General features: G+C 58.5%; 2 protein-coding genes across 2 annotated transcripts; one reads left to right on the top strand and one right to left on the bottom strand.

Annotated features, from left to right (window-relative positions):
• The first annotated feature begins 222 nt into the window (after nt 1–222).
• Nucleotides 223–7019, top strand: LOC119933482 (25-hydroxyvitamin D-1 alpha hydroxylase, mitochondrial). The gene is made up of 9 exons (XM_038753016.1): nt 223–423; nt 545–735; nt 2039–2274; nt 3546–3740; nt 4697–4815; nt 4960–5132; nt 5314–5392; nt 5896–6099; nt 6204–7019. The coding sequence occupies exons 1-9, from the start codon at nt 223–225 to the stop codon at nt 6315–6317; spliced, it is 1512 nt and encodes a 503-aa protein (XP_038608944.1). The 3' UTR covers nt 6318–7019.
• Nucleotides 7020–9437: 2418 nt separating this feature from the next.
• On the bottom strand, nt 9438–22099 carry MARCHF9 (membrane associated ring-CH-type finger 9). Its single transcript, XM_038753098.1, is given in 6 exon segments — nt 9438–9599; nt 9601–9773; nt 9900–10092; nt 19024–19179; nt 21670–21831; nt 21833–22099. Coding segments are annotated over 6 exon segments (1095 nt in total). The 3' UTR covers nt 9438–9455.
• Nucleotides 22100–24471: the final 2372 nt, after the last annotated feature.

The following is a 24471-nucleotide window of genomic DNA, read 5'->3' as shown; positions in this document are numbered from 1 at the left end:
TTTTTTTTTTTTTTTACTTTACTCGGTCCCTGCCCCCTTGTCCTCCGGCGGGGGGGGTGATGGAGGGACCGCAACCCGGGGGGGAGTAACAGCGGGTGGGAAATACAAATTTGCCAATGTGAAGCTCGCGGGGAGATAGGGTGGGCGGGCCCTAAGGGCGGTTTAAAGGGCCGGGAGTCGGTCCCGTCTTGCCCTGTCTTGCACGAGAGGGGGGTCAGCGCTATGCCAAGCGTCGTGGATCTGGTGCAGGGGCTGCCGCGGGTCGGGGCCTGGTTCCGGGGGCTCCCGCGGGGTCGGGCCGCCGCCTCCAACGCCACCGCCTCGGGGCCCGGGGGCCTGGCCGACATCCCGGGACCCTCGGGCCCCGCCTTCGCGGCCGAGCTCCTGTTTGGGGGAGGGCTGGGCCGCCTGCACGAGCTGCAGGTACGGGGGGCTGCACCAAGGGAGTGGCGGGGCCCGGAGCCCCGGGGCCCGGGAGGGGCGGGCGGGCCGGACAAGGGGGAGCCGCGGGGGCTTCCCGGAGGCTTGGGTTTCTTTCCCGCAGCTGCGGGGCCGTGCGGAGTTCGGGCCGGTGTGGGCCGCCCGGTTCGGGCCGGTGCGGACGGTGCACGTGGCGGCGGCGGCGCTGGTGGAGCAGGTCCTGCGGCAGGAAGGCCCGTGGCCCGAGCGCTGCCGCCTCTCGCCCTGGACCGAGCTGCGCCGCCGGGGGCCCCGGGCCTGCGGGCTGCTCACCGCGTGAGTGAGGCCCGCCACCCCGGCCCCTCACCGGCCCCAAGGCCGCCGCCCAACACCCCGGGAACGACGCGCAAATTCGTGAAGCGGTCCCTATTTTGCAAGCCCCTACTGAGAGCTCACCTCCTCCATCATCATCATCAGTCGTGTTTATTGAGCGCTTACTGTGTGCAGAGCACTGTACTAAGCGCTTGGGAAGTACAAGCTGGCAACATAGAGAGACAGTCCCTCCTTCCCAGACTGAGCCCCTTCCTTCCTCCCTCTCCCCCTCGTCCCCCTCTCCATCCCCCCATCTTACCTCCTTCCCTTCCCCACAGCACATGTATATATGTTTGTACATATTTATTACACTATTTTACTTGTACATATCTTTTATTTTGTTAATATGTTTGGTTTCGTTCTCTGCCTCCCCCTTTTAGACTGTGAGCCCACTGTTGGGTAGGGACTGTCTCTAGATGTTGCCAACTTGGACTTCCCAAGTGCTTAGTACAGTGCTCTGCACACAGTAAGCGCTCAATAAATACGACTGATTGATTGATTGATTAAATGAGCCGGCCGGGGGCGGGACAGGCTGCGGAGCCTCGGGGACACCCCCCTGTTATGGGTCCGGTCCGGCCCCGGCCATAACCGGGGAAGCCCCGTGGCGTAGTGGCTACAGCCCGGGCCTGGGAGTTAGGAGGTCATGAGTTCTAATGCCGACTGCACCACTTGTCTGCCGTGTGACCTTGGCCAAGTCACTTCTCTGGGCTTCATTTCCCTCCTCTGTAAAACGGGGATTGAGACCGTGAGCCCCACGTGGGACAGGGACTGTGTCCAATACCCCTCCATGGTGTCCGCCCCAGTGCTTAGTACAGTGCCTGACACATAGTAAGCGCTCAACGAATCAATCAATCAGTCGTATTTATTGAGCGCTCACTGTGTGCAGAACACTGTACTAAGCGCTTGGAAAGTCCAAGTTGGCAACGTACAGAGACAGTCCCTACCCAACAGCGGGCTCGCAGTCTGAAAGGGGGAGACAGAGAACAAAACCAAACATACTAACAAAATAAAGTAAAATAAAATAAATAGGATAGCTATGTACAAGTAAAATAAATAGAATAGATATGTACAAGTAAAATAAATAGGGTAATAAATATGTACAAACATATATACAGGTGCTGTGGGAAAGGGAAGGAGGTAAGATGAGGGGGATGGAGAGGGGGACGAGGGGGAGAGGAAGGAAGGGGCTCAGTCTGGGAATGCTATTATTAGTAGTAGTATTAGTATTATTTTATAATAACGCGAGCCTTCCGGCGTCCGCCCCCAGGGAAGGTCGCGAGTGGGAGGAGCTCCGCAGCCTCCTGGCCCCGCTCCTGCTCCGGCCCGAGGCGGCCTTGGCCTTCGCGGAGCCCCTGGACAGCGTCGTCCGTGACTTGGTGGTGCGGCTCCGGAGGCAGCGGGGCCGGGCCGGGGGCGGGGGCGGGGGCCGGGGCCGGGGCCGGGCCGGGCCGCCCGCCTTGGTCAGCGACGTGGCCGGGGAGCTCTACAAGTTCGGCCTCGAAGGTAAGTCCGGCCGGGGGCCCTGCGGTCCGGGCTCCCCCCCTCCGAGCGCTCAGTACGGGGCTCAGCACACAGGAAGAGCCCGGGCTTTGGAGTCAGAGGGCATCATCATCAATCGTATTTATTGAGCGCTTACTATGTGCAGAGCACTGGACTAAGCGCTTGGGAAGTCCAAACTGGCAACATAGAGAGACAGTCCCTACCCAACAGTGGGCTCACAGTCTAAAAGGGGGAGACAGAGAACAAAACCAAACATACTGACAAAATAAAATAATGGTCATGGGTTCAAATCCCGGCTACGCCCATTGTCAGCTGTGTGACTTTGGGCAAGTCACTTCGCTTCTCTGGGCCTCAGTTCCCTCATCTGTAAAATCTGTAAAATGTCATCTGTGAGCCCCATGGGGGACAACCTGATCACCTTGTATCCTCCCCAGCGCTTAGAACAGTGCTTTGCACATAGTAGACTGTGAGCCCAATGTGAGCCCATAGACTGTGAGCCCACTGTTGGGTAGGGACTGTCTCTATATGTTGCCAATTTGTACTTCCCAAGCGCTTAGTACAGTGCTCTGCACATAGTAAGTGCTCAATAAATACGATTGATGATGATGATGATGAAGTCACTTCACTTCTCTGGGCCTCAGTTCCCTCATCTGTAAAATGGGGATGAAGACCGTGAGCCCCATGGGGGACAACCTGATCACCTTGTATCCTCCCCAGCGCTTAGAACAGTGCCTTGCACATAGTAAACTGTGAGCCCAATGTGAGCCCATAGACTGAGCCCAATGTTGGGTAGGGACTGTCTCTATATGTTGCCAATTTGTACTTCCCAAGCGCTGAGTACAGTGCTCTGCACATAGTAAGCGCTCAATAAATACGACTGATGATTGATGATGAGTAAGCGCTTAATCAATCGTATTTATTGAGCGCTTGCAGTGTGCAGAGCACTGTACTAAGCGCTTAGCACTGTGCTACGCGCTTAACAAATACCAAAATTATTATTATTATTATTATAAATACGACTGAATAACACCTCCTCCCCGAGCCGTGGCGGTGGGTTTCATTCAATCGTATTGACTGAGCGCTTACTGTGTGCGGAGCACTGTACTCAGCGCTTGGGAAGTCCAAGTTGGCAACATAGAGAGACGGTCCCTACCCAACGGCGGGCTGGCAGTGTAGTCTAGTCTAGTGTAGTCTAGTGAGGGTGGGCCCCTGACCCCCTAACCCCCTGACCCCCTAACCCCCTGACCCCTTGCCCCCTTGCCCTCCTCCCCCAGCCATGGCGGCGGTGCTGCTGGGCTCCCGCCTGGGCTGCCTGGAGCCCGCGGGGCCGCCGCCGGCGGACACGGCCGCGTTCATCCTCGCGGTGGGCTCCGCCCTGGAAGGGGCGCTGCTGGCCATGGTGGTGCCCCGCCTGCTGCCCGGACCCCGGCGACGGCTGCAGCGGGACTGGGACCGGATGTTCGGCTTCGGTGAGGCCGGGGCCGCCGGGGGGACCGCGGCGGGGGGACCGCGGCGGGGAGGCGGCGGCGGGGGACCGCCAGGGGGCGCCGGCGGGACGGCGGGGGACCGCCAGGGGGCGGCGAAGAGACGGCGGGGGGACGGCGAGGGACCGTCAGGGGGCGGCGGGGGACCGCCAGGGGGCGCCGGGGGGACGGCGGGGGACCGCCAGGGGACGGCGGGGGACCGTCAGGGGGCGGCGGGGGCACCGGGGGACCGCCAGGGGGCGGCGAAGAGACGGCAGGGGACCGTCAGGGGGCGGCGGGGAGGTGGCGGGGGACCGCCAGGGGGCGGCGGGGGGACGGCGGGGGACCAACAGGGGGCGGCGAAGAGACGGCGGGGGGACGGCGAGGGACCGCCAGGGGGCGCCGGGGGGACGGCCAGGGGGCGCCGGGGGGACGGCGGGGGACCGCCAGGGGATGGCGGGGGACCGTCAGGGGGCGGCGGGGGCACCGGGGGGACCTCCAGGGGGCGGCGAAGAGACGGCAGGGGACCGCCAGGGGGCGGCGGGGAGGTGGCGGGGGACCGCGGGGGACCGCCGTCAGGGGGCGGCGAAGAGACGGCAGGGGACCGCCAGGGGGCGGCGGGGGAACTCCGGGGGACCGCCAGGGGGCGGCGGGGGAACTCCGGGGGACCGCCAGGGGGCGGCGGGGGACCGCCGGGGGACCGCCAGGGGGCGGCGGGGGAACTCCGGGGGACCGCCAGGGGGCGGCGGGGGAACTCCGGGGGACCGCCAGGGGGCGACGGGGACACCGAGGGACCGCCAGAGGTCGGCGGGGGCACCGGGGGACCGCTAGGGGGCGGCGGGGGGGGCGGCGGGGGACCGTCAGGGGGCGGCGGGGGAACGGTGGGGGACGGCCAGGGGCCCTCCGGGGGGCGGCCGGGCGCGGGCCCCGGCGGGAACCTTCCCCCCTTCTCCTTCCCGCAGCTCAGCGCCACCTGGAGCGTGCAGGGGGCGGCCTGGCCGCTACTCTGCTCCGGGGGCCGCTGCCCCCACAGTCCGTCTTGGGCAGCGTCACGGAGCTGCTGCTGGCCGGAGTGGACACGGTGAGCGCCTCGGCCCTCGGGCCGCCGCCCTGTCCGTCGGGGCCCTCGGGCCGCCGCCCTGTCTGTCCGTCGGGGCCGGCCCCCTTCTTCCCCCCGGCCGCGCCCCTCCAGGTGACCCGCCCCCCTGTCTCGGGCCGCCCCCAGGTCTCCAACACCCTGTCTTGGACGCTGTACGAGCTGTCTCGCCGGCCCGAGGTCCAGGCCGCCCTCCACGCAGAGATCGCGTCGGCGCTGCCCGCGGGGCCCCGCGCCCCCTCCTCGGCCGCAGCCCTGGCCCGGCTGCCCCTGCTCAGGGCCGTGGTGAAGGAGGTGCTGAGGTAGGGCCGGGGGCCGGGGGCCGGGGGCCGGGGGGCCGGGGCCGGGCCGCGGCGGGTGGGGGGCTTGCTCGGCCCCCGGGGCCCCCCGCCCAGGGAACCCACTGCTCCAATCAATCGTATTTATTGAGCGCTTACTATGTGCAGAGCACTGTACTAAGCGCTCCGTGCCCCCCCGCGCCAGGCTCTATCCCGTGGTTCCAGGAAACTCCCGCGTCCCCGACAGAGACATTCGCGTGGGCCGTTTTGTCATTCCTCGAAACGTAAGGAGTGGAGTGAAGCCTCGCCCGCTCCCCTGGGGCCTCCACCCGCCAACCCCCCGCGCCCCCAGTCGTCGCCAAGCCCTGCCAGGTGGCGGCCTCCTCCGCCAACCATCTCCCCTCCCCCCCGCCCTGGCTGACCCATTCCCGGAGCCGCGGGACTCCCTTCCCATCCCCCGGATTCGGGGTCCTGGGCGCCCCCGCCCCAGCGGCAGGCAAGGCCGGGAGTCTGGCGGTCCGGGCCGCGAGGGGCCGCCTGGAGCCTCGCTGCTCCTTCCCTGGTGGTCGGCCTCGTCTGTCTCTCTTGAACTTCTGGTCGCTCTGCCTTCAGGGCCCGTCGCCAATTCTCCCGCCTCCCCTCCTCACTCTCAGATGGCGAGATCCTTGGGTGGGGGTGGGGGGGGGGGAGCGAGGGCGGGGGTTGTGTCTACACCTCATCCCATCCAGTGCTAGGTTCAGTGCTTTGCACGAAGCGCTGTTCCTCCTCCTCCTCCTCCTCCCCCTAGACGCTGGTCACTCTCTGCCAGTTTGCCACGTCCCGCGACCCTCGGCATTTTCGGGCCCCGGATTCCTTCTGGCCGGAGCGCTGGCTGTCGGGGCCCCCGGCCCCGGCCCCGCATCCCTTCGCCTCCCTGCCCTTCGGCTTCGGCAAGCGCAGCTGCGTGGGGCGGCGCCTGGCAGAGCTGGAGCTACACCTGACCCTGGCCCAGGTGTGGAGGGCGAAGGAGTCCGGGGGGCGGGGGCGGGCGAGGCCGGGGCTACCCCCGCCTCACCTAAGTAGTCACCCCAAGACCCCCTCGCCCCCCCTCCACAGATCCTGCTTCACTTCGAGGTGCGGCCAGAACCGGACGCTGCCCCCGTAGAGCCCATGACCCGCACTGTCCTGGTGCCGGCGAGAAGCATCAACCTGCAGTTTTTGGACCGCTAGGAGAAAGCGGGGCGGGGGGTGGGGGCCCAAATGGATAAAATAAAATAGAAATGGGACCTACCGCCGCGCCGCGTCGCACCGCCCTCGCCCCGGGCCGGGGACAACAAGGCCGGAGGCCCCGCTCAGGACCAGAGCCAGAAGAGCCGAGGCAGGCGGGCCGGGAAAGGTGTGTTTGTTGTGGGGTGGGCGGGGGGCGGCGGAAGGAGAGGCTGGGACGCCAGGCCCCGCCTCTCCCGCTTGACTCCTCCCCTTCCCCGGAATAGGCCTTCACTTTCAGCCCTGCACCTCTGCACAGGTGTAAATCCTAGCCCCAGTTCTCTGGGGAGCGGGGGAAGGGGGATCTCCGGCCAGCACAGCCTCTCCCCTTGGGGTCCGGGGCGGGGGGACTCGGCCCCACCCTATTTCCTCCCTCCCCCACCCCCCCAACACACCGCCACTTTAGCGCTTGCGAGTCCCCACTTCAAATAGCATTTAGGGTTTCATCCCACCCCCTTCCCCCCACATAGTTTATCATTTACCTTTAAACTCAGTTGCTTCTCCTCCCTATAACTTACTCTACTGTCTGCCTAGCAAACTAGATTGTACATTCCTTGAGGGTAGGGACCGTGTCTACTCCTGGACTACTAGCCTGTACGCTCTCTGGTGCACATTACAGTGTTCTGCACATAAAAGATGCTCAGTAAATACAAGTGATTGATTTGACTGTTTGATTGATTGATTGAATGAATGAGACCCAAAGCCCTCATTCCCCCTATTCCCTCTCCCTTCTGTGTCGCCCATGCCCTTGGATCTGCCCCCTTTAAATACTTGATATTCAACTCACCTTCAGTCCCAGGACACTTGCGAACATCTCAATAATTTATTTTAATGTCTGTCTCCCCTTCTAGACTGTAAGTACCTGGTGGGCAGAGAATGTGTCTACCAAGTCCTTTGTTTTTTATTTTCCCAAGTGCTTAGTACAGTGCTCAGCACACAGTAAGCATTCAATAAATGCCACTGACTGATTGATTGAACAATGGATTAAAGCAGCCACCAGGTCACCGCTTTGCTTCGACCAGCACATTGCTTCAGTCAGTGAGGGACCACAAGCAGATACTGATGAGGCAGAGACCCTCACAGAAGAGACTAAGAGGCGCTGCCCAGGTGAGATTGATTCCCTAAACAAGGGAGATGAAGGCAGAGGACAGAAGAGAGCAGGCACGCCTGGGGCAGACTCCAGGTCAGAGGTCACCAGCCAAACCCATTCCGGCCCCCACCCTGCCCCACCCCGCCAACCCTTGATCTCACCTGTCTCAGCAACGACCCCGGCCCACGTCCTCCATCAGGCCTAGAAAGCCCTCCCTCCTCAAATCCGCCAGACAATTACTCTTCATCCCCCCTTAAAAGCCTTATTGAAGGCACATCTCCAAGAGGCTTTCCCAGACTAAGCCCCACTTTTCCTCATCTCCCACTCCCTTCTGCATTGCTCTAACTTGCTCCCTTTGCTCTCCCCCTGCCCCAGCCCCACACCACTTTGTATATATCTGTAATGTTATTCATTTGTATTGATGTCTGTCTCCCCCCGTCTAGACTTCAAGCTCATTGCAGGCAGGGATTGTCACTGTTTATTGTTGCAGTTTTTTCCCAAGCACTTAGTACAGTGCTCTGCACACAGTAAGCGCTTAATAAATAAGAATGAATTGAATTCAAATGAACTGAACCCTCACCCCACTTTTGCTTTGGGAATTACCAGATCCCCACCTTGAATCCCCACTCCCTCTCCCTCCCCCACCCCTCTGCATCTCTTCTCCTTCAACCCTCTCCCCCACATCCCCATTCTGCCCCCGTTTTCCCAATATCCAGCCCCACTCCCCACCCCGCCCCCTCCACCTTCCACCCCCACTCCCTCCAGCCCAGAGCCGAGACGTGCAGAAGTCCAGGGTCAGGTCTATAGCCTGACCTCTCAACCCCGCAATGAAAGGGGTCCATCCACCCCAGCCCACAAAGGGCCTGCGCCTGCCCGAGGGTGGGGGAGTGGAAGCGGTGCCTGCACCGCAGGACCCTGCGGGGTTCTGAGGGACCCTGAACCCATGGGGTCAGGGGGTGCCCGTGGCCAACGTGGGTCTGGGTGCGAGGGGATCTGTGCGCACGGATGGGGCTCTGGTTGCGAGGGGATGCTGAGAAGCAGCAACACAGTATGTGCACCAGGCACATGTCACAGGGATGTGAGAATGCACTCATGTGTGCATGGACATGACCAGCTGTGCTTGGGCATATCTTTGTGTGTGTGTGTGTGTGTGTGTGTGTGTGTGTGTGTGTGTGTGTGTGAGAGAGAGAGAGAGAGAGAGAGTGACCTACGGCCTACACAGCACAACTCCACCACCACTACCACTCCTGCCCTAAGGCTGCCTAGAAGACCTGGTTCCCTGCGCTCCCCCCGCAACGGTGGTATTCCCCCAAAGAAAGAAGAGGGCCATCCGGTGGGCCATGCCTCCGTTCTTATCCACACTGCACTATGAACTGGGCCGGTAGTGTTCCACAGAGGAACAGGCTGCAGCGAGCCACGTGCCATCCCTGGCTGAGCCCCCGGTGCTCTCGGCAGGACGGAGATATTCCCTTCCCCGAACCCCCGCGGCCCAGCCGGCAAAACGTAGCCCCTGCCCAGGCCCCTCCGACGCCCGTGTGAGTTATTCACCGGCGAGTGTGGAAACGGCCCGGCCCCTCCCCCAGGAGGGCCTAAAGCAGGGCGGAGAAGGCGAGGTGGCGGGAGAGGGGTTCGACTCCGTTCTGGGTGGGCGGGCTTGGGGCGGGGGGAAGGGCCGGAGCGCTGGCCACAGTTGCCAAGGGTCAGGCGGCTGCCCTGGAGCACCACACACAGCGCCACAGCGGATCCTCCTCTTGCATATAAATGACTTTTTATGCCGCCTCTCGCCGGGGGCTCCGCCCTCATGCCGGGGGCTCCGCCCTCATGCAGGGGCCAACGTGGGAGCGAGTCTCGGGGGGCCGGGGGCCGGGGGGCCGGAGGGCCGGGGGAGCCGCCCGCTGCTCCTCAGGGTGGGTGCGGCCGGGCCAGGCCCGCCCCGGTGGCCCCGCGGGGCTTTCCCCGGCCGGGGCCGCGTCCCGGTCCCGGTCCCGGTCCCGGTGCCGGGCCGCGTCCAGTCAGACCGTGGTGACTCGCATGACCACCTCGCGGGCGGAGCGGGGCCCGGGCCGGGGGTGCGGGGGCCGCAGCTGAGTGAGGAGGTGCAGGATGGTGTAGCGGCAGTGCGGGGGTAGCAGTGTCCGCCGGCGGCGGCGGCGGCGGGCCGCGGGGGGGGCCTGTCCGAGAGGTCCTGCGGCCCGGCTTCGCCCCCCCGCCCCCCGGACCCTCCCCCGGGTCCTGGCTCTTGTCGTAGTTCAGCACTTTCCATCGCTGGTTCACCGCCTGCCAGCGCTTGAAGATGCGGTAAACTGAGGCACCCTCGTGGACGATGAGTCCTGCCGGGGAGGGACGAGGTCAGGACCGAGACGACACGGAAGGGGGTGGGGGGTGCGGGGAGGAAGGCCAGGGACCGGGGGCCAGGGCCGGGGGCCCGGGGGCCCGGGGCCGGGACCGGCTCTCACCGATACAGACGATGTCCATGAAGCCGTACATGCCGTAGCAGATCTGAAACAGCAGGTCCTGTCGCTGCCACTTGGCCGAGGGGCTGAGGGTGGACCAGACTAGCCAGGAGATACTGGCCATGAGGAACAGGGATCCCAGCACAATGGCCGCGATCTGGACCTTCTCGATGACGGTCAGGGAGATGGCCTGCCACTGCAAACGGAGGAGAGCCATGTGGACAAACGGACACACACACACACACACACACACACACACACACACACACACACACACACACACACACACCACTACCACCACCACCCCCAGGGCATAGGGGCCCAGGACCGGGGACCTCCTCAAGTGACCCCGCAGTGAGGTTCCCAACTCACCACCCTAGACAGCGTCCCACCCCCAGCCTCTGCCCCCACCCCCGTCCCACTCTCAGCTCCACTCCTGGGCCCCAACCCCCTGCAGGGGGTTCTTAATGCTGGTGTCCTCGGCCTGCCCCTGCCAGTCTCAATTCCTCCACGACCTTGCCCCCAGACCCACCCCCACCTCATCCCCGTTCCCCCTCCTAGGGGTTGTTGAGCTCACTGTGGACAGGGAATGACACTGTTTATTGTTGTATTGTACTTTCCCAAGCACTTAGTACAGTGCTCTGCGTGTGGTAAGCACTTAATAAATACTATCGAATGAATGAATGACATTGGTGGTCCCACCTCTGGCCCAGCCTGAACCACACCATCTCCCTTTCATCAACCTAACTCCCTCCCATCCCGGCCTATATTTTCTCTCTCCTTCCTCCATCCTAGGCATCTCCAAAGGTAGGCAACCTTCTGCTTTCAAAATCCACCCCCTCTATTTGTACCTCTGACCTTAACTCCTCTCATCTTCTAGAAAACATGACCTCTCTCTCTTTCACTCCTCCCTGACAAACTCCTTCAACCCTTCTCTCTCTCTCTCTCCCTCTCTCTCTATCTCTCTCTCTTTCTCCCCCCACCCCGCACTCCCGCAGGTCCCTGTCCAGCAGTATTTATTGAGTGGCTACTAAGCTTTCCTCGATTAATTTCCCAGCAACCTGAGTCATACCATTCCTTCAGCCATCTCTAGCACTTACGAACTTATTTACACCTTCCTTTATCAGCTCAACAATGGTATTTATTGAGCACTATAGTAAGCGCTTGAGAAACTATAACACAGTACAGTTGGTAGACACCGGTCCTACCCGCAAGGAGCTTACAGACTGACACTTATAATAAGAGAAGCAGCGTGGCTCATTGGAAAGAGCACGGGCTTTGGAGTCAGAGGTCATGGGTTCAAATCCCGGCTCCACCAATTGTCAGCTGTGTGACTTTGGGCAAGTCACTTCACTTCTCTGGGCCTCAGTTACCTCATCTGTAAAATGGGGATGAAGACTGTGAGCCCCAAGTGGGACAACCTGATCACCTTGTATCTTTCCCAGCGCTTAGAACAGTGCTTTACACATAGTAAGCGCTTAACAAATGCCATTATTATTATTATTATTATTAATCATGGTGGGATTTGTTCAGTGCTTACTATGTGCCAAGGATCATACTAAGGGCTGGGGGAGATACAAGATGATCAGGTTGGCTATAGTCCGCTGTCCCTTATCATCATCAATTGTATTTATTGAGCTCTTACTGTGTGCAGAGCACTGTACTAAGCGCTTGGGAAGTACTAGTTGGCAACATATAGAGACAGTCCCTACCCAACAGTGGTCTCACAGTCTAAAAGTACTTAAAAATCCCTTATGGCATTCACAGTCCAAGTAGGAGGGTGAACAAGTATTTAATCCCCATTTTACCGATGAAGAAACTGAGGCCCAGAGAGGTTAAGTGACTTGCCCAAGATCACACAGCAGACGGGTAACTGGGCTGGGATGAAAACTCAGGTCCTCTGATTCCCAGGCCCGTGTTCTCTCCACTAGGCCACACTGCTTTTCATGTATATAATGAAAGGCCAAATAACTCAACTTAGATTATCAAATTTTGGACACATAATCAGGAGGACTAATTCTCTAGAGAAGACATTAATGTTAGGAAAAGTCTGGGGAAAATGGGCAAGAGACAGACCAACTGCTAGGTGGATAGAGACCATAACAATGATAACAGAAGAACCGTTAGAAAGGTTGTGGATTATGGCAGAGGACAGGACCTTCAGGTGAAACTATATCCATGGAGTCGCTATGAATCGGAAACGACTCGATTGCACTTAATAATAATAAATCCATTCAATTTATGGTTTTTGACCACTATAATGCATACTTGTCTATTTGTCTTTCCCGTTAATGTAAGCTATTTGTGCCCAGGAAACAGGTCGCTTGCTTATTCTGTACTTTCCATGTGTCTAGTTCAGTGCACTGCACCAAATGAGTGCTCAAAAAAAGATGTTACTATTTCTACTATTACTTCTACTACCACTATTACTACCGTGTGCAGAGCACTGTAAAAAGTGCTTGGAAGAATGCAGTGGAGTTAGTAGAGGTGATTCCTGCCTCAGGTAACTTACAATCTAGACTAAACTTCTGGGATGGGTGGCCTCCACTTCCTTTCTCCTCCAACTCCCTTTTTGGTCCGCTGCAATCCGGGTTTGTCCATTTCACCCATGGAGAGTGCTCTCTCCAAAGTCAACGATGACCTCTTAATAGCCAAGTCTAAAGGGTTCCACTCTGGCCTAGGCCTTGTGACCCCCCACTCCGCTGCCTCGGTCACTGCGGCCCCCTCTCTGCCGCCTCTGAGACTGTGGACCACTCCTTCCTCTTTTGAAACTCTCGGTATAATTCCTGTTTCAGTACTAATCCGGTTCCCCCCACCTCTGTCCGCTCCTTCTCATTCTCTTTCACCAGCACTTCCTCTGCTTTTCACCCCCTAATTGGGGGTGTCCTTCCAAGCACTGACCTGGGTTCCCAACTCTTCTCTCTCAACACTCCTCCCTCAGGGAGCTCAACTGTTCCCATGTCTTCCTCAAAACTCTTCATCTTCACATCCAAGCCCTGTCCCCTGTCCACTCCCTGACTTTCCCATCCCTACAGACAACCCCACCATTCTCCCATGCCCATAACCTTGGCATTATCCTCGACTCATCCCTCTCTTCAACCCACAAATTCAATCTGTCACCAAATCCTGTCAGATCTACCTTCTCAACATCTCCAGATTCCACCCCTTCTTCTCCACCCAAACTGCTACGGCCTTAATCCAAACACTTGTCCTATCCTGCCTTGATTACTGCATCAGCCTCCTTGCTGACCCCGCTGCCTCCTGTCTCTCCCCACTCCAATCCATTCTTTACTGTGCTGCCCAGATCATTTTCCTAAACAAAACATTCAATCCATTTGTCCAGACCACCACTCTCCCCACCTTCAGAATCCTACTAAGGTTACAGCTCCTCCAAGAGACCTTCCCCAGCTAAGCCCTCATTTCCCGTTTTTCTCCCTTTCTACATCACCTATGCCTTTGGATCTGTATCCTGTAAGCACTTGATATGCAACCCACCCAGCCCTTTTGTACATATCCTTATTTTCTCCCATTTCCTCTATTTGTAATTTAATGTCTGGCTCCCCTTCTAGACACTAAGCTCTTTGTAGGGTAGGGATTGTGTCTACCAACTCCATTGTATTGTACTTTCCCAAATGCTTAGTTTAGTGCTCTGCACACAGTAGGTACTCTATTATTACTATTACTGGTTAAACACTTAGTATGTGTTAAGCACTGTTCCAAGTGCTGGGGTAGAGACAAGTAAATCAAGTTGGACACAGTCCCTGCCCCACTTGGGGCTCACAGTCTAAATAGGAGTGAGAAGAGGTATTGAATTTCCATTTTTACCACTAAAGAAGCTGAAGCACAGAGAAGTAAAGTGACTTGCCCAAGGTCACATTGCTAGCAATTGAAAGAGCCAAGATCAGAACCCAGGTTCTCTGACTCTCAGACCTGTGCTATTTCCACTAGGTTGTGCTGCTTCTCTATAAATACCACTGATTGACTGATGGATAAAGTAAGCATTTAACAAATACCATAATTATTATTATTATTATTATTGCTATCATTCGAATGCTGTCAAGTCATTTCCAAACCATAGCAATTCCATGGACACACCGTCTTCAGAACATCCCATCTGCTGTCATAAAGTCATTCTGGTATGCGTATCCATACAGTTTTCTTGGTAAAGATACAGACGCGGTTTACCATTGCCTTCTTCTGCGCAGTAAAAACTTGAGTCTCTGCCATTGTCTTTGATCAACGTTCGATCACTTGATCACCCGCCTTTGACTCTTTCCCATGCCGCTGCCCAGCATAGGTGAATCGACTTTGTCCGATGCTTCGGCTTAGACCTTTCTTTATGCGTAGCCTGATATGACATAGCTCTAAGCTTCATCAGAGTGCACAGATTCTCCTGCCACGATGAGGCATCGATTCATAGGAGAAGTTAGCCCATCTGTAAAATGGGAATTATATCCTACTCTGGCCTACTTAGACTGTGAGCCCCATCTGGAACAGGGACTGTGTCCGACCTGATTAACTTGTGTCTACCCCAGTGCTTAGAACAGTGCTTGGAACATAAGTGCTTAACAAGTACCGTGATATAAAATGAGCTTACAGTCTAGAAGACGAGCTTGCTGCCAATCAAATCCTCTCCTCCCCCTAACTTTTCCATGACTGTTGACACCACCACCAACCTCCTTGTCTCTCTAGGCCCTAACCTTGGCCTTATCCTCGACTCCTCCCACTCTTTCAACGGTTTTTTTTTCTCCACAGCATTGCTAAGCTCTGCCCTTTCCTCTCTATCTAAATAGCCACTGCACTGGCTCAGACACTTGTCACATCTCCAGTGGCTTCTTCCCCACTGCCTTCAAACATGCCCATGTCTTCCCCAAACTAAAAAAACCCTTCCTTGACCCCACAGCCCCCTCCAGTTATCACCCCATCTCCCTCTTACTCTTCCTCTCCGAACTCCTTGAGCGAGTCATCTACACTTGTTTCCTCGAATTCCTGTCCTCCAACTCTCTCCTGGACCCCCTCCAAACTGGCTTCCGCCCCCTTCACTCCGCAGAAACTGCCCTCTCAAAAGTCACCAATGACTGCCTTCTTGCCAAATACAACAGCTCCTATTCCTTCTTAATCCTCCTTGACCTCTCAGCTGCCTTAGACACTGTGGACCATTTCCTTCTCCTCAATACATTATCCAACCTTGGCTTCACTGACTCCGTCCTCTCCCGGCTCTCCTCTTATCTCTCTGGCCATTCCTTCTCAGTCTCCTTCGCGGGCTTCTCCTCTCCCTCTCATCCCATGAGAAGCGGCATGGCTCCTTGGAAAGAGCACAGGCTTGGGAGTCAGAGGTCATGGGTTCTAATCCCGGCTCCACCGCTTGTCAGCTGTGTGACTTTGGGCAAGTCACTTCACTTCTCTGGGCCTCAGTTCCCTCACCTGTAAAATGGGGATTAAGACTGTGAGCCCCATGTGGGACAAACTGATTGCCTTGTATCCCCCCAGCGCTTAGAACAGTGCTTGGCACATAGTAAGCGCTTAACAAATGCCATTACTATCATTATTATTATTATCCCCTAACTGTAGTGGGTCCCTCAAGGTTCACTGCTTGGTCCCCTTCTATTCTCCATCTACACTCACTCCCTTGGAGAACTCCTTCGCTCCCACAGCTTCAATTATCATCTCTGTGAGAATGACACTCAAATCTAGATTTCCTCCCCTGTTCTCTCTCCCTCCCTCCAGGCTCGCATCTCCTCCTGTCTTCAGGACATCTCCACTTGGATGTCTTCTCGCCACCTCAAACTCAACATGTCCAAGACATAGTTCCTTGTCTTCCCTTCCAAACCCTGTCCTCTCCCGAACTTTCCTGTCACCATAGATGGCACAACCATCCTTCCCATCTCACAAGCCCGCCACCTCGGTGTCATTCTTGACTCCGCTCTCTCATTCACCCCGCACATCCAATCCATCACCAAATCCTGCCGGTCTCACCTTCACAACATCACCAAGACCCGCTCTTTCCTCTCCAACAAAACTGCTACCACGTTGGTACAATCACTCATCCTATCCCGACTGGATTACTGCATCAGCCTCCTTTCTAACCTTCCAACCTCCTGCCTCTCCCTACTTCAGTCCATACTTCACTCCACTGGCAGATTAACTTACTACAGAAACGTTCAGTGTATGTCACCACCCTCCTCAAAAATCTCCAGTGGTTGCCTATCAACCTCCAGATCACACAAAAACTCCTCCCTATTGGCTTTAAAGCTCTCCATCATCTTGCCCCTCCTTACCTCATCTCCCTTCTTTCCTTTTACATCCCAGCCCGCACCCTCCACTCCTCTGGTGTTAACCTTCTGGAGGCCTTCCCAGACTGAACACCCCCTTTATCCTTTCCTCCTCCTCCTCCCCTCCCCATCGCCCCCCTCCCTCTGCCCTACCCCTTCCCCTCCCCACAGCACTTGTATATATTTGTACATATTTATTACTCTATTTATTTTATTAATGGTGTGTATATAGCTATAATTCTATTTATTCTGATGGTATTGATGCCTGTCTACTCGTTTTGTTGTCTGTCTCCCCCTTCTAGACGGTGAGCCCGCTGTTGGGTAGGGACTGTCTCAATATGTTGCCAATTTGTACTTCCCAAGCGCTTAGTACAGTGCTCTGCAATCAATCAATCAATCAATCATATTTATTGAGCGCTTACTATGTGCAGAGCACTGTACTAAGCGCTTGGGAAGTACAAATTGGCAACATATAGAGACAGTCCCTACCCAACATTGGGCTCACAGTCTAAAAGGGGGAGACAGAGAACAAAACCAAACATACTAACAAAATAAAATAAATAGAATAGATATGTACAAGTACTCTGCACACAGTAAGCACTCAATAAATACAATTGAATGAATGAATGAGCCTTCTCACTGTGCCTCAATCTCGCCTGTCTCGCCGCTGATCCCTGGCCCACATCCTACCTCTAGCCTGGAACGCCCTCCCCCCTCAAATCTACCAATCACTCTTCCCCCCTTCAAAGACTTACTGAAGGCACACTGTCTCCAAGAGGCCTTCCCAGACTAAGCCCCCTTTTCCTCAGCTCCCCCTCCCTTCTACGTCATCTTGACTCGCTCCCTCTGCTCTTCCCCCCACCCCCGGCCCCACAGCACTTACGTATATATGTGTAGATCTATGATTTCTATTTATTTATATTGATGCCTGTTTACTTGTTTTGAAGTCTGTCTCCACTCCCCCCCGCCCCCCCCGACTGTAAGACCATTGTGGGCAGGGATCGTCTCTCTTTATTGCTGTACTGTACTTTCCAAACGCTCAGTACAGTGCTCTGCACCCAGTAAGTGCTCCATAAATACGATTGAATGAATGAATGAATGAATCTCCAGCTTGATTATTACATCAGTCTCCTCGTTGGTCTTCCTGCCTCCAGCCTCTCTCCTCTCCAGCATATAACTCATTCTGCTGCCCTGATCGCCTTTCAAAAATGTCATTCTGTACACCAACGGGTTTCCCATATTCCTTTCTGCATTAAGGCATTTGATTAGCTCTCTCCATCATTTTCCACTCTTTTCCCACTACGCCTCAGCTCGCACTCATCATTCCTCTAGAGTTAACCTACATGCTGTGCCTTCTTCTCATCTCTTGATCGTGGGAAGCAGCTTGGCCTAGGGAAAAGAGCACGGGCCTGACTGTCAGAGGACCTAGGTTAATAATAACGATGGTATTTGTTAAGCGCTTTCTACGGGCCAAGAACTGTTCTAAGCGCTGAAGTCGACACAAGGTAATCAGGTTGTCCAACGTGGGGCTCAGAGTCTTCATCCCCATTTTCCAGAAGAGGTAACTGGGGCCCAGAGAAGCTAAGTGACCTGTCTGAGGTCACGCAGCAGACGAGTGGTGGAGCCGGGAGTAGAACTCACGACCTCTGGCTTCCAAGCTCGTGCTCTTTCCACCAAGCCACGCTGCTTCTCGCGGTTCTAATCCCACCTTTTCCGCTCGTCTGCTCTGTGACCTGGAGCAAGTCACTTAACTTCTCTGTGGCTGAATTTCCTCATCTGCAAACTGGGGATTCAACACCGTTCTCCCTCCTTGGTAGACTGCGAGCCCCACGTGGGACCTGATTATCTTGCAGAGAAGCAGCGTGGCTCAGGGGAAAGAGCACGGGCTTTGAAGTCAGAAGTCATGAGTTCACATCCCGCCTCGGCCAACTGTCAGCTGTGTGACTTTGGGCAAGTCACTTCACTTCTCTGGGCCTCTCTGGGCCATCTGGAAAATGGGGATTAAGACTGTGCGCCCCCCGTGGGACAACCTTATCACCTTGTAACCTCCCCAGCGCTTAGAACAGTGTTTTGCACTTGGTAAACGCTTAGTAAATAATAATAATGTTGGTATCTGTTAAGCGCTTACTATGTGCAAAGCACTGTTCTAAGCGCTGGGGTAGATACAAGGTAATCAGGTTGTCCCACGAGGGGCTCACAGTCTTCATCCCCATTTTCCAGATGAAGGAACTGAGGCCCAGAGAAGTGAAGTGACTTGCCCAAAGTCACACAGCTGACAAGTGGCGGAGCTGGGATTTGAACCCACGGCCTCCGACTCCAAAGCCCGTGCTCAGTACAGTGGTTGACACTAATGCCACTATTATTATTTTTTATAATGGCATTTGTCAAGCGCTTACTATGTGCAAAGCACTGTTCTAAGCACTGGGGGGCTACAAGGTGATCAGGTTGTCCCACGGGGGGCTCACAGTCTTAATGCTCATTTTACAGATGAGGGAACTGAGGCTCAGGGAAGTTAAGCGACTTGCCCAAGGTCACACAGCAGACATGTGGCCGAGCTGGGATTCGAACCCATGACCTCTGACTCCAAAGCCCAGGCTCTTTCCATTGAGCCACGCTGCTTCTGATTACGATTCTGGCTCTCCGCTTGCCTGGAAGTCCCGCTCCCTTCCAGTGTGGCCCGCTACCGTTCTCCCCGGTTGCAAAGCCTTGCAAAGCACACGGCAGGGTCTCGGTGAACGGCACGGATCGAGGGCGGGGATGCTCCCTTGCTCGGGCTCCGCCCCTCCTCCCTCCCCGGGGCCGGTCCTCGGTGCCGATGGCCCCACCCCCACCCGGTCCCGGGGCCCCGCCCCCACCTGCAGCGGGTTCTTGGTGCTGATGGCCAGGACCTGGTATTTGAAGTAGCAGAGCTCACAGCTCCAGGAGCCGCGCTCGCTGATCCAGCGGATGAGACACGGCTGGTGGGTGCAGCGCACCGAGCCGTCGCAGCGACAGGGGCTCAGCAGCTCTCCCTAGCAGGACGGAAGGGTGCGCTCAGAGGCCGGGGGCAACCGGGGGCACCGGGAGCCGAGCGGCGGGGACCGGGCCCGGAGGACCGGACCGCGCCGGACTGGCCACGGGACAGAGGACGGGCAACTCGTCGGAGCAGTCGGAGCCGTCCTAGTAGCGGTAGTAGTAGCAGTAGTAGTAGTAGTACTATTTATGAAGCGCTCGCTGGGAAAGAGTACACGAGTGGAAACTAGACACGCTCCCTGTCCCTCGGGGTGGGCTCACAATCTACAAAAAAAAAACAAACCGAGGGAAAAAAGGCAGGGAGGAAGGGGACAGGGACAGTTGGGGGGAGAGACGGAGAGGGAGGGGGAAGACGGGTGGAGGAGGGAGAAGAGACAAGGGGGGGAAGGATAAATAGGCAACAGGGGGAGGAGAGACGGGAGGGGGAAGGGGGAGGGGAAGGGGGGAAGACGAAGGAGGAGGGAAGGGGGAAGGGAAAGGGCGAGGGAGGAGAAGGTAATATGGGGGAAGGAGAAGAGAAGAGGGAGGGGGAAGTGGGGAAGGAGGGGAAGGAAGATAGAAGGGAAGAGGGTGGGGAGGGGGGTTGGAAGGGAAGGAAGAGGGTGGGAAGAAGGGTTGGAAGGGAGGGAAGAGAGGAGGAAAGAAGGAGGGAGATGAAGAGGGACCCGACCCAACCTGACCTGCCCTGACCCAGTTTAGGTAATCTCATCTTTTCTTCTGCCTCCATTGAGGATGGTTCTCCCCCAAATGTAACAGGAGCGGTGAGCCTCAGTCCCTGGGCCACGTTCCCCCACGTCCCATTTACTTCCCTCTCTCTCTCCGTCCAGTCCAGTCCAGACTCCAAAGTCTCTTCCCCATCTCTCCCCAATCCAGTCCTGTCTCTCTCCCAGTCCATCCTGTGTTCCGCGTCTCCCCAGAATCCAACCCCAGTCTCGCCCTTAGTCCAGCCCGTCTCTCCCCCAATGTAGCCTCAGTCTCCACTCAGTCTCTCCCCGAATCCAGCCCATTCTCTTCAGGTTCTCCCCCAGTCCAACCCCAGTTTCCACCCAGTCTTTTCCCCAATCCAGCCCCAGACTCCCCCAATCCAGCTCCAGACTCCCTCAATCCAGCCCCAGTCTCCTTAAATCCAGGCCCAGTCTCTCTCTCTCTCTCTCTCAATCCAGCCCTAGTTTCTCCCTAATCTCTCCCACAGTCCAGACCCAATCTCTTCCACAATACACCCCAGTTTCTACCCAAACTCTCTCACACAGCCCATCTCACCTCCAATCCACTCCAGTCTCTACCCAATCTCTCCCTAAATCCAGCCCGTCTCCCCTCCAATTCAAGCCCAGCATCTCCCCCGGTTTAGCCCCAGTGTCTCTCACAATGTAGTCCCCATGTCTCCCCCATCCCAGCTCCAGTCTCTCCCATAATCCAGCTCCAGGCCTTCCCCCAATCCAGCCCCAATCTCTCCTCCAATCCAGCCTATTTCTTTTCAGGTTCTCCCCCAATCCAACCCCAGTCTCCACCCAGTCTCTCCCCGAATCCAGCCCCAGTCTCTCCCAAAATCCAATCTCAGCCTCTCCCACAATCCAACCCCCTTCTGGACTGTGAGCCCGTTGTTGGGTAGGAATTGTCTATCTGTTGCCGAATTATACTTTTCAAGCGCTTAGTATAGTGCTCTGCACGCAGTAAATGCTCAATAAATACGATTGAATGAATAAACCCCAGTCTCTCTCACAAGCCAGCTCGTTTCTTCCCAGTCTCTCTTCCATCTCTCCCAAAATCTCTTCCCACCTCTCCCACAGTCCCATCCCTTTCTCTAACACGATCCAGCCCCAGTGTCTCCTCCCAATCCAGCCTTAGTCTCTCCCCAATCTAGCCCCAGTGTCTCCCCCAATCCAGCCCCAGTGTCTCCCCCAATCCAGCCCCAGTGTCTCCCCCAATCCAACCTTAGTCTCTTACATAGTCTAGCCCCCCCGTGTCTCCCCAGTTCAGCTCCAGTCTCTCCTCCAATCCGGCCTACTTTTCTTCAGGCTCTCCCCCAGTCCAACCCCAGCCTCCACGCGGTCTCTCCTGTAATCCAGCCTCAGTCTCTCTCCCAATCTAGCCCCAGTTTCTTCCCAGGCTCTCCCACCATCTCTTCCAACCTCTCTCACAATCCAGTCCCCGTCCCTAGCACAATTCACCCCAGTCTCTCCCTCACTCCATCCCCAGTGTTTCCCCGCATCCAGCCCCAGTCTGCCCCATCTCTCGTCCAATCCAACCGGTGTCCCAGTCTCCCTCCCGTGTCTCACCCGGTCCAGCCCCAGTCTCTCCCATCCGTCCCCCTAATCCAGCCCCAGTCTCTCCCGATGGAGCCCCAGCGTCCCCCACCATGTCTCTCCCCCCCAACCCAGGCCAAGCGAGTGTCGGTCCCGCCTCCCCCCCCCCCCCGTCTCTCTTCCCTCTCGGCCCCGGTGTCCGCCGTGTCCGTCCCGTCCCGGCCCTGCCCGGTGTGGCCCCCTGACCTGCTCGGGGCCTTGGAAGCAGATGCGGCATTGTGGGGTCCTGAGGCCGCTGTCCAGGCTGCTGCTGAGGGACAGGGTATCCAGCCCTCCGGGGGGCGGCGGCGGCGGCGGCGGCGGGGCCGGCGGGGGCGGCGGGGGCGGCGGGGGCGGGGGGCGGCGGCGGGGCCGGCCCGGCGCGAGGCTCCTTGACCCCGGGGCCCCGGGCCCGCGGCTCGGACCCGTAGTACTCCTCGTCGTCGCCGTCGTCGCCGTCGCCGTCCCCGGCCGAGCACCCGGAGAAAGGCGGCCAGCCGCAGCCCCTCGGCCCGCCCCTCCCGCCGCCGCCGCCGGGCTGCGGGTCGGGCCGGGCCCGGGGTTGGGGCCGCCCCCCGCCCGTCAGCACCAGCACCTTCAGCTCGTTCAGGAACATGCGGAGCCGGGACTTCAGCATCCTCGGGAGGGCGGGGGGAGCCCCGGGGGGAGCCCCGGGGGGAGGGAGGGAGGGCGGGCGGGGCCGGGGCGCCGGGGGGGGGGCCGGGGGGCGGCCGGGGGTTCCGGGGGTCCGGGCCCCTCTCAGCGCGGCCGCTCCTGCACCGGGGCCCGGGGGGCGGCCGTCCGGGCGGGCCGGGGGCGGCGGGGGGCCATAGCCGGGCCGGGCCGGGCGGGCCGGCCGGGGGCTCTAGGGCTCAGGGTCCGGCCGGGGCCGGGGCCCGGGCCCCGGGCTGTCGGGTCCGGCTCCCCCCGCCGCGCCGCCGCCCGCCATCTCGGCCCGCCCCGGTCCGCCCCGGCCCGGCCCGGCCCGGCCGCACCTCCGGTCCCGGTCCCAGCCCCGCCCCACCTCCTTCTCCGGCTCGGCCTCCGGGCTCCGGGCTCCGGGCTCCGGGCTCCGGGCCCGGCTCCACCTCCCGCTCGGGCTGGGGCTGGAGCTGGGGCTCGGTCCTCCGCGCGGCGGCGGCGGCGGCGGCGGCGGCGGCGGCAAATGGCGGCTCCTTCCGGCGGCGGCGGCGGCGGCGGCGGCGGCGGCGGCGGCGGCGGGGCCCCCCGGGGCGGCGGGCGGGCGGGGCCGGGGCGGGGGGGCGGGGCGGGGCCCGAGCCCGGGGACCGGGGCGGGACCGAGGCCGGAGGTGGGGCGGGGGCGGGGCCGGGGGCGGCGGGAAGCGGGGTCGGAGGGCGATGGCGCCCGCAGGGGCCTCCCGGACCCACGCGACTCGGCAAGAGGATCAGTCAGCAAAGAGACGGGGCGGGGCCGGTACTTCCGGACACTGTGTCCAGCAAAGTGCCCCTCAGCGTGCCCCTCAGTGTGCCCCTCAGCGTGCCCCTCAGTGTGCCCCTCAGCGTGCCCCTCAGCGTGCCCCTCAGTGTGCCCCTCAGCGTGCCCCTCAGTGTGCCCCTCAGCGTGCCCCTCAGTGTGCCCCTCAGCGTGCCCCTCAGCGTGCCCCTCAGTGTGCCCCTCAGGGTGCCCCTCAGTGTGCCCCTCAGTGTGCCCCTCAGCGTGCCCCTCAGTGTACCCCTCAGCGTGCCCCTCAGCGTGCCCCTCAGCGTGCCCCTCAGTGTGCCCCTCAGCGTGCCCCTCAGCCTGCCTCTCAGCGTGCCCCTCAGCGTGCCCCTCAGCGTGCCCGTCAGCGTGCCCCTCAGTGTGCCCCTCAGCATGCCTCTCAGTGTGCTCGCCAGCGTGCCCCTCAGTGTGCCCGTCAGGGGGTCCATAATAACAATAATAATAATAATAATGACATTTGTTAAGCGCTTACTATGTGCAGAGCACTGTTCTAAGCGCTGGGGTGGGGTTACAAGGTGATCAAGTTGTCCATCTGTAGGTCTGTCAGTGTGCCGGCCGACAGGCCCGCCCGTGGACCCACCCGTAGCTAGCCAACTTGCCAGCTACTAGGCCAATTCGTGTCCCCCGCCCCTCCCCAGGGAAGGTAGGGCGGAAGCCCAGGGCCCAACTCCTAGCCCCCGGGTCCATCATCCTCCAGCAGGCAGAGACAAAGACCCGAGAGACAGACACGGGGCGACGTGGGGAGAGACAGGGAGGAGACAGGGAGAGATGGGACGGGACGGAGAGAGGCGAGGGGGCGCGGCCCGGAGGGACGGGAAGAGGCCGGGAGAGGCGGGACGAGGGCCTCCGGTTCCCAGGTCGCTGTCCGCGGTAGCTGAGGCTGAGCGAAAAGGCCGCTCTCAGCGCTCCCGGATCCTCGGTCCCTTATTCAGCCAGTCATTCAGTCAATCGAATTTCATTCATTCATTCACTCATTCATTCATTCATTCATTCAATCGTATTTATTGAGCGCTTACGGCGTGCAGAGCACTGGACTAAGCGCTTGGAAAGAAGTACAATTCTGCAACCAATAGAGACAATCTCTACCCAACAACGGGCTCACAGTCTAGAAGGGGGGGATCATTGAGCGCTTCCTGTGTGCAGAGCACTGTACTAAGCGCTTGGAAAGAAGTACAATTCTGCAACCAATAGAGACAATCTCTACCCAACAACGGGCTCACAGTCTAGAAGTGGGGGGAATCATTGAGCGCTTACTGTGTGCTGAGCACTGTACTAAGCGCTTGGAAAGAAGTACAATTCTGCAACCAATAGAGACAATCTCTACCCAACAACGGGCTCACAGTCTAGAAGGGGGGAATCATTGAGCGCTTCCTGTGTGCAGAGCACTGTACTAAGCGCTTGGAAAGAAGTACAATTCTGCAACCAATAGAGACAATCCCTACCCAACAACGGGCTCACAGTCTAGAAGGGGGGGGAAATCATTGAGCGCTTACTGTGTGCAAAGCACTGTACTAAGCGCTTGGGAAAGTACAATGCAACAGTAAGCG

Source organism: Tachyglossus aculeatus, chromosome 10 (genome assembly GCF_015852505.1).
Source record: "Tachyglossus aculeatus isolate mTacAcu1 chromosome 10, mTacAcu1.pri, whole genome shotgun sequence".
NCBI classification, from domain to species: Eukaryota; Metazoa; Chordata; class Mammalia; order Monotremata; family Tachyglossidae; genus Tachyglossus; species Tachyglossus aculeatus.
Note: the sequence above shows the minus strand (reverse complement) of the source record. Positions and strands in the feature narration are given on the sequence as shown.

What these genes read in the sequence shown, in the direction of transcription:
- LOC119933482 (XM_038753016.1), top strand. Translation starts at nt 223, where the DNA reads ATGCCAAGCGTCGTGGATCTGGTGCAGGGGCTGCCGCGGGTCGGGGCC. An exon ending in GCCGCCTGCACGAGCTGCAG is followed by an intron (nt 424 to 544) that starts GTACGGGGGGCT and finishes TCTTTCCCGCAG; the next exon opens with CTGCGGGGCCGTGCGGAGTT. An exon ending in TACACCTGACCCTGGCCCAG is followed by an intron (nt 6,100 to 6,203) that starts GTGTGGAGGGCG and finishes CCCCCTCCACAG; the next exon opens with ATCCTGCTTCACTTCGAGGT.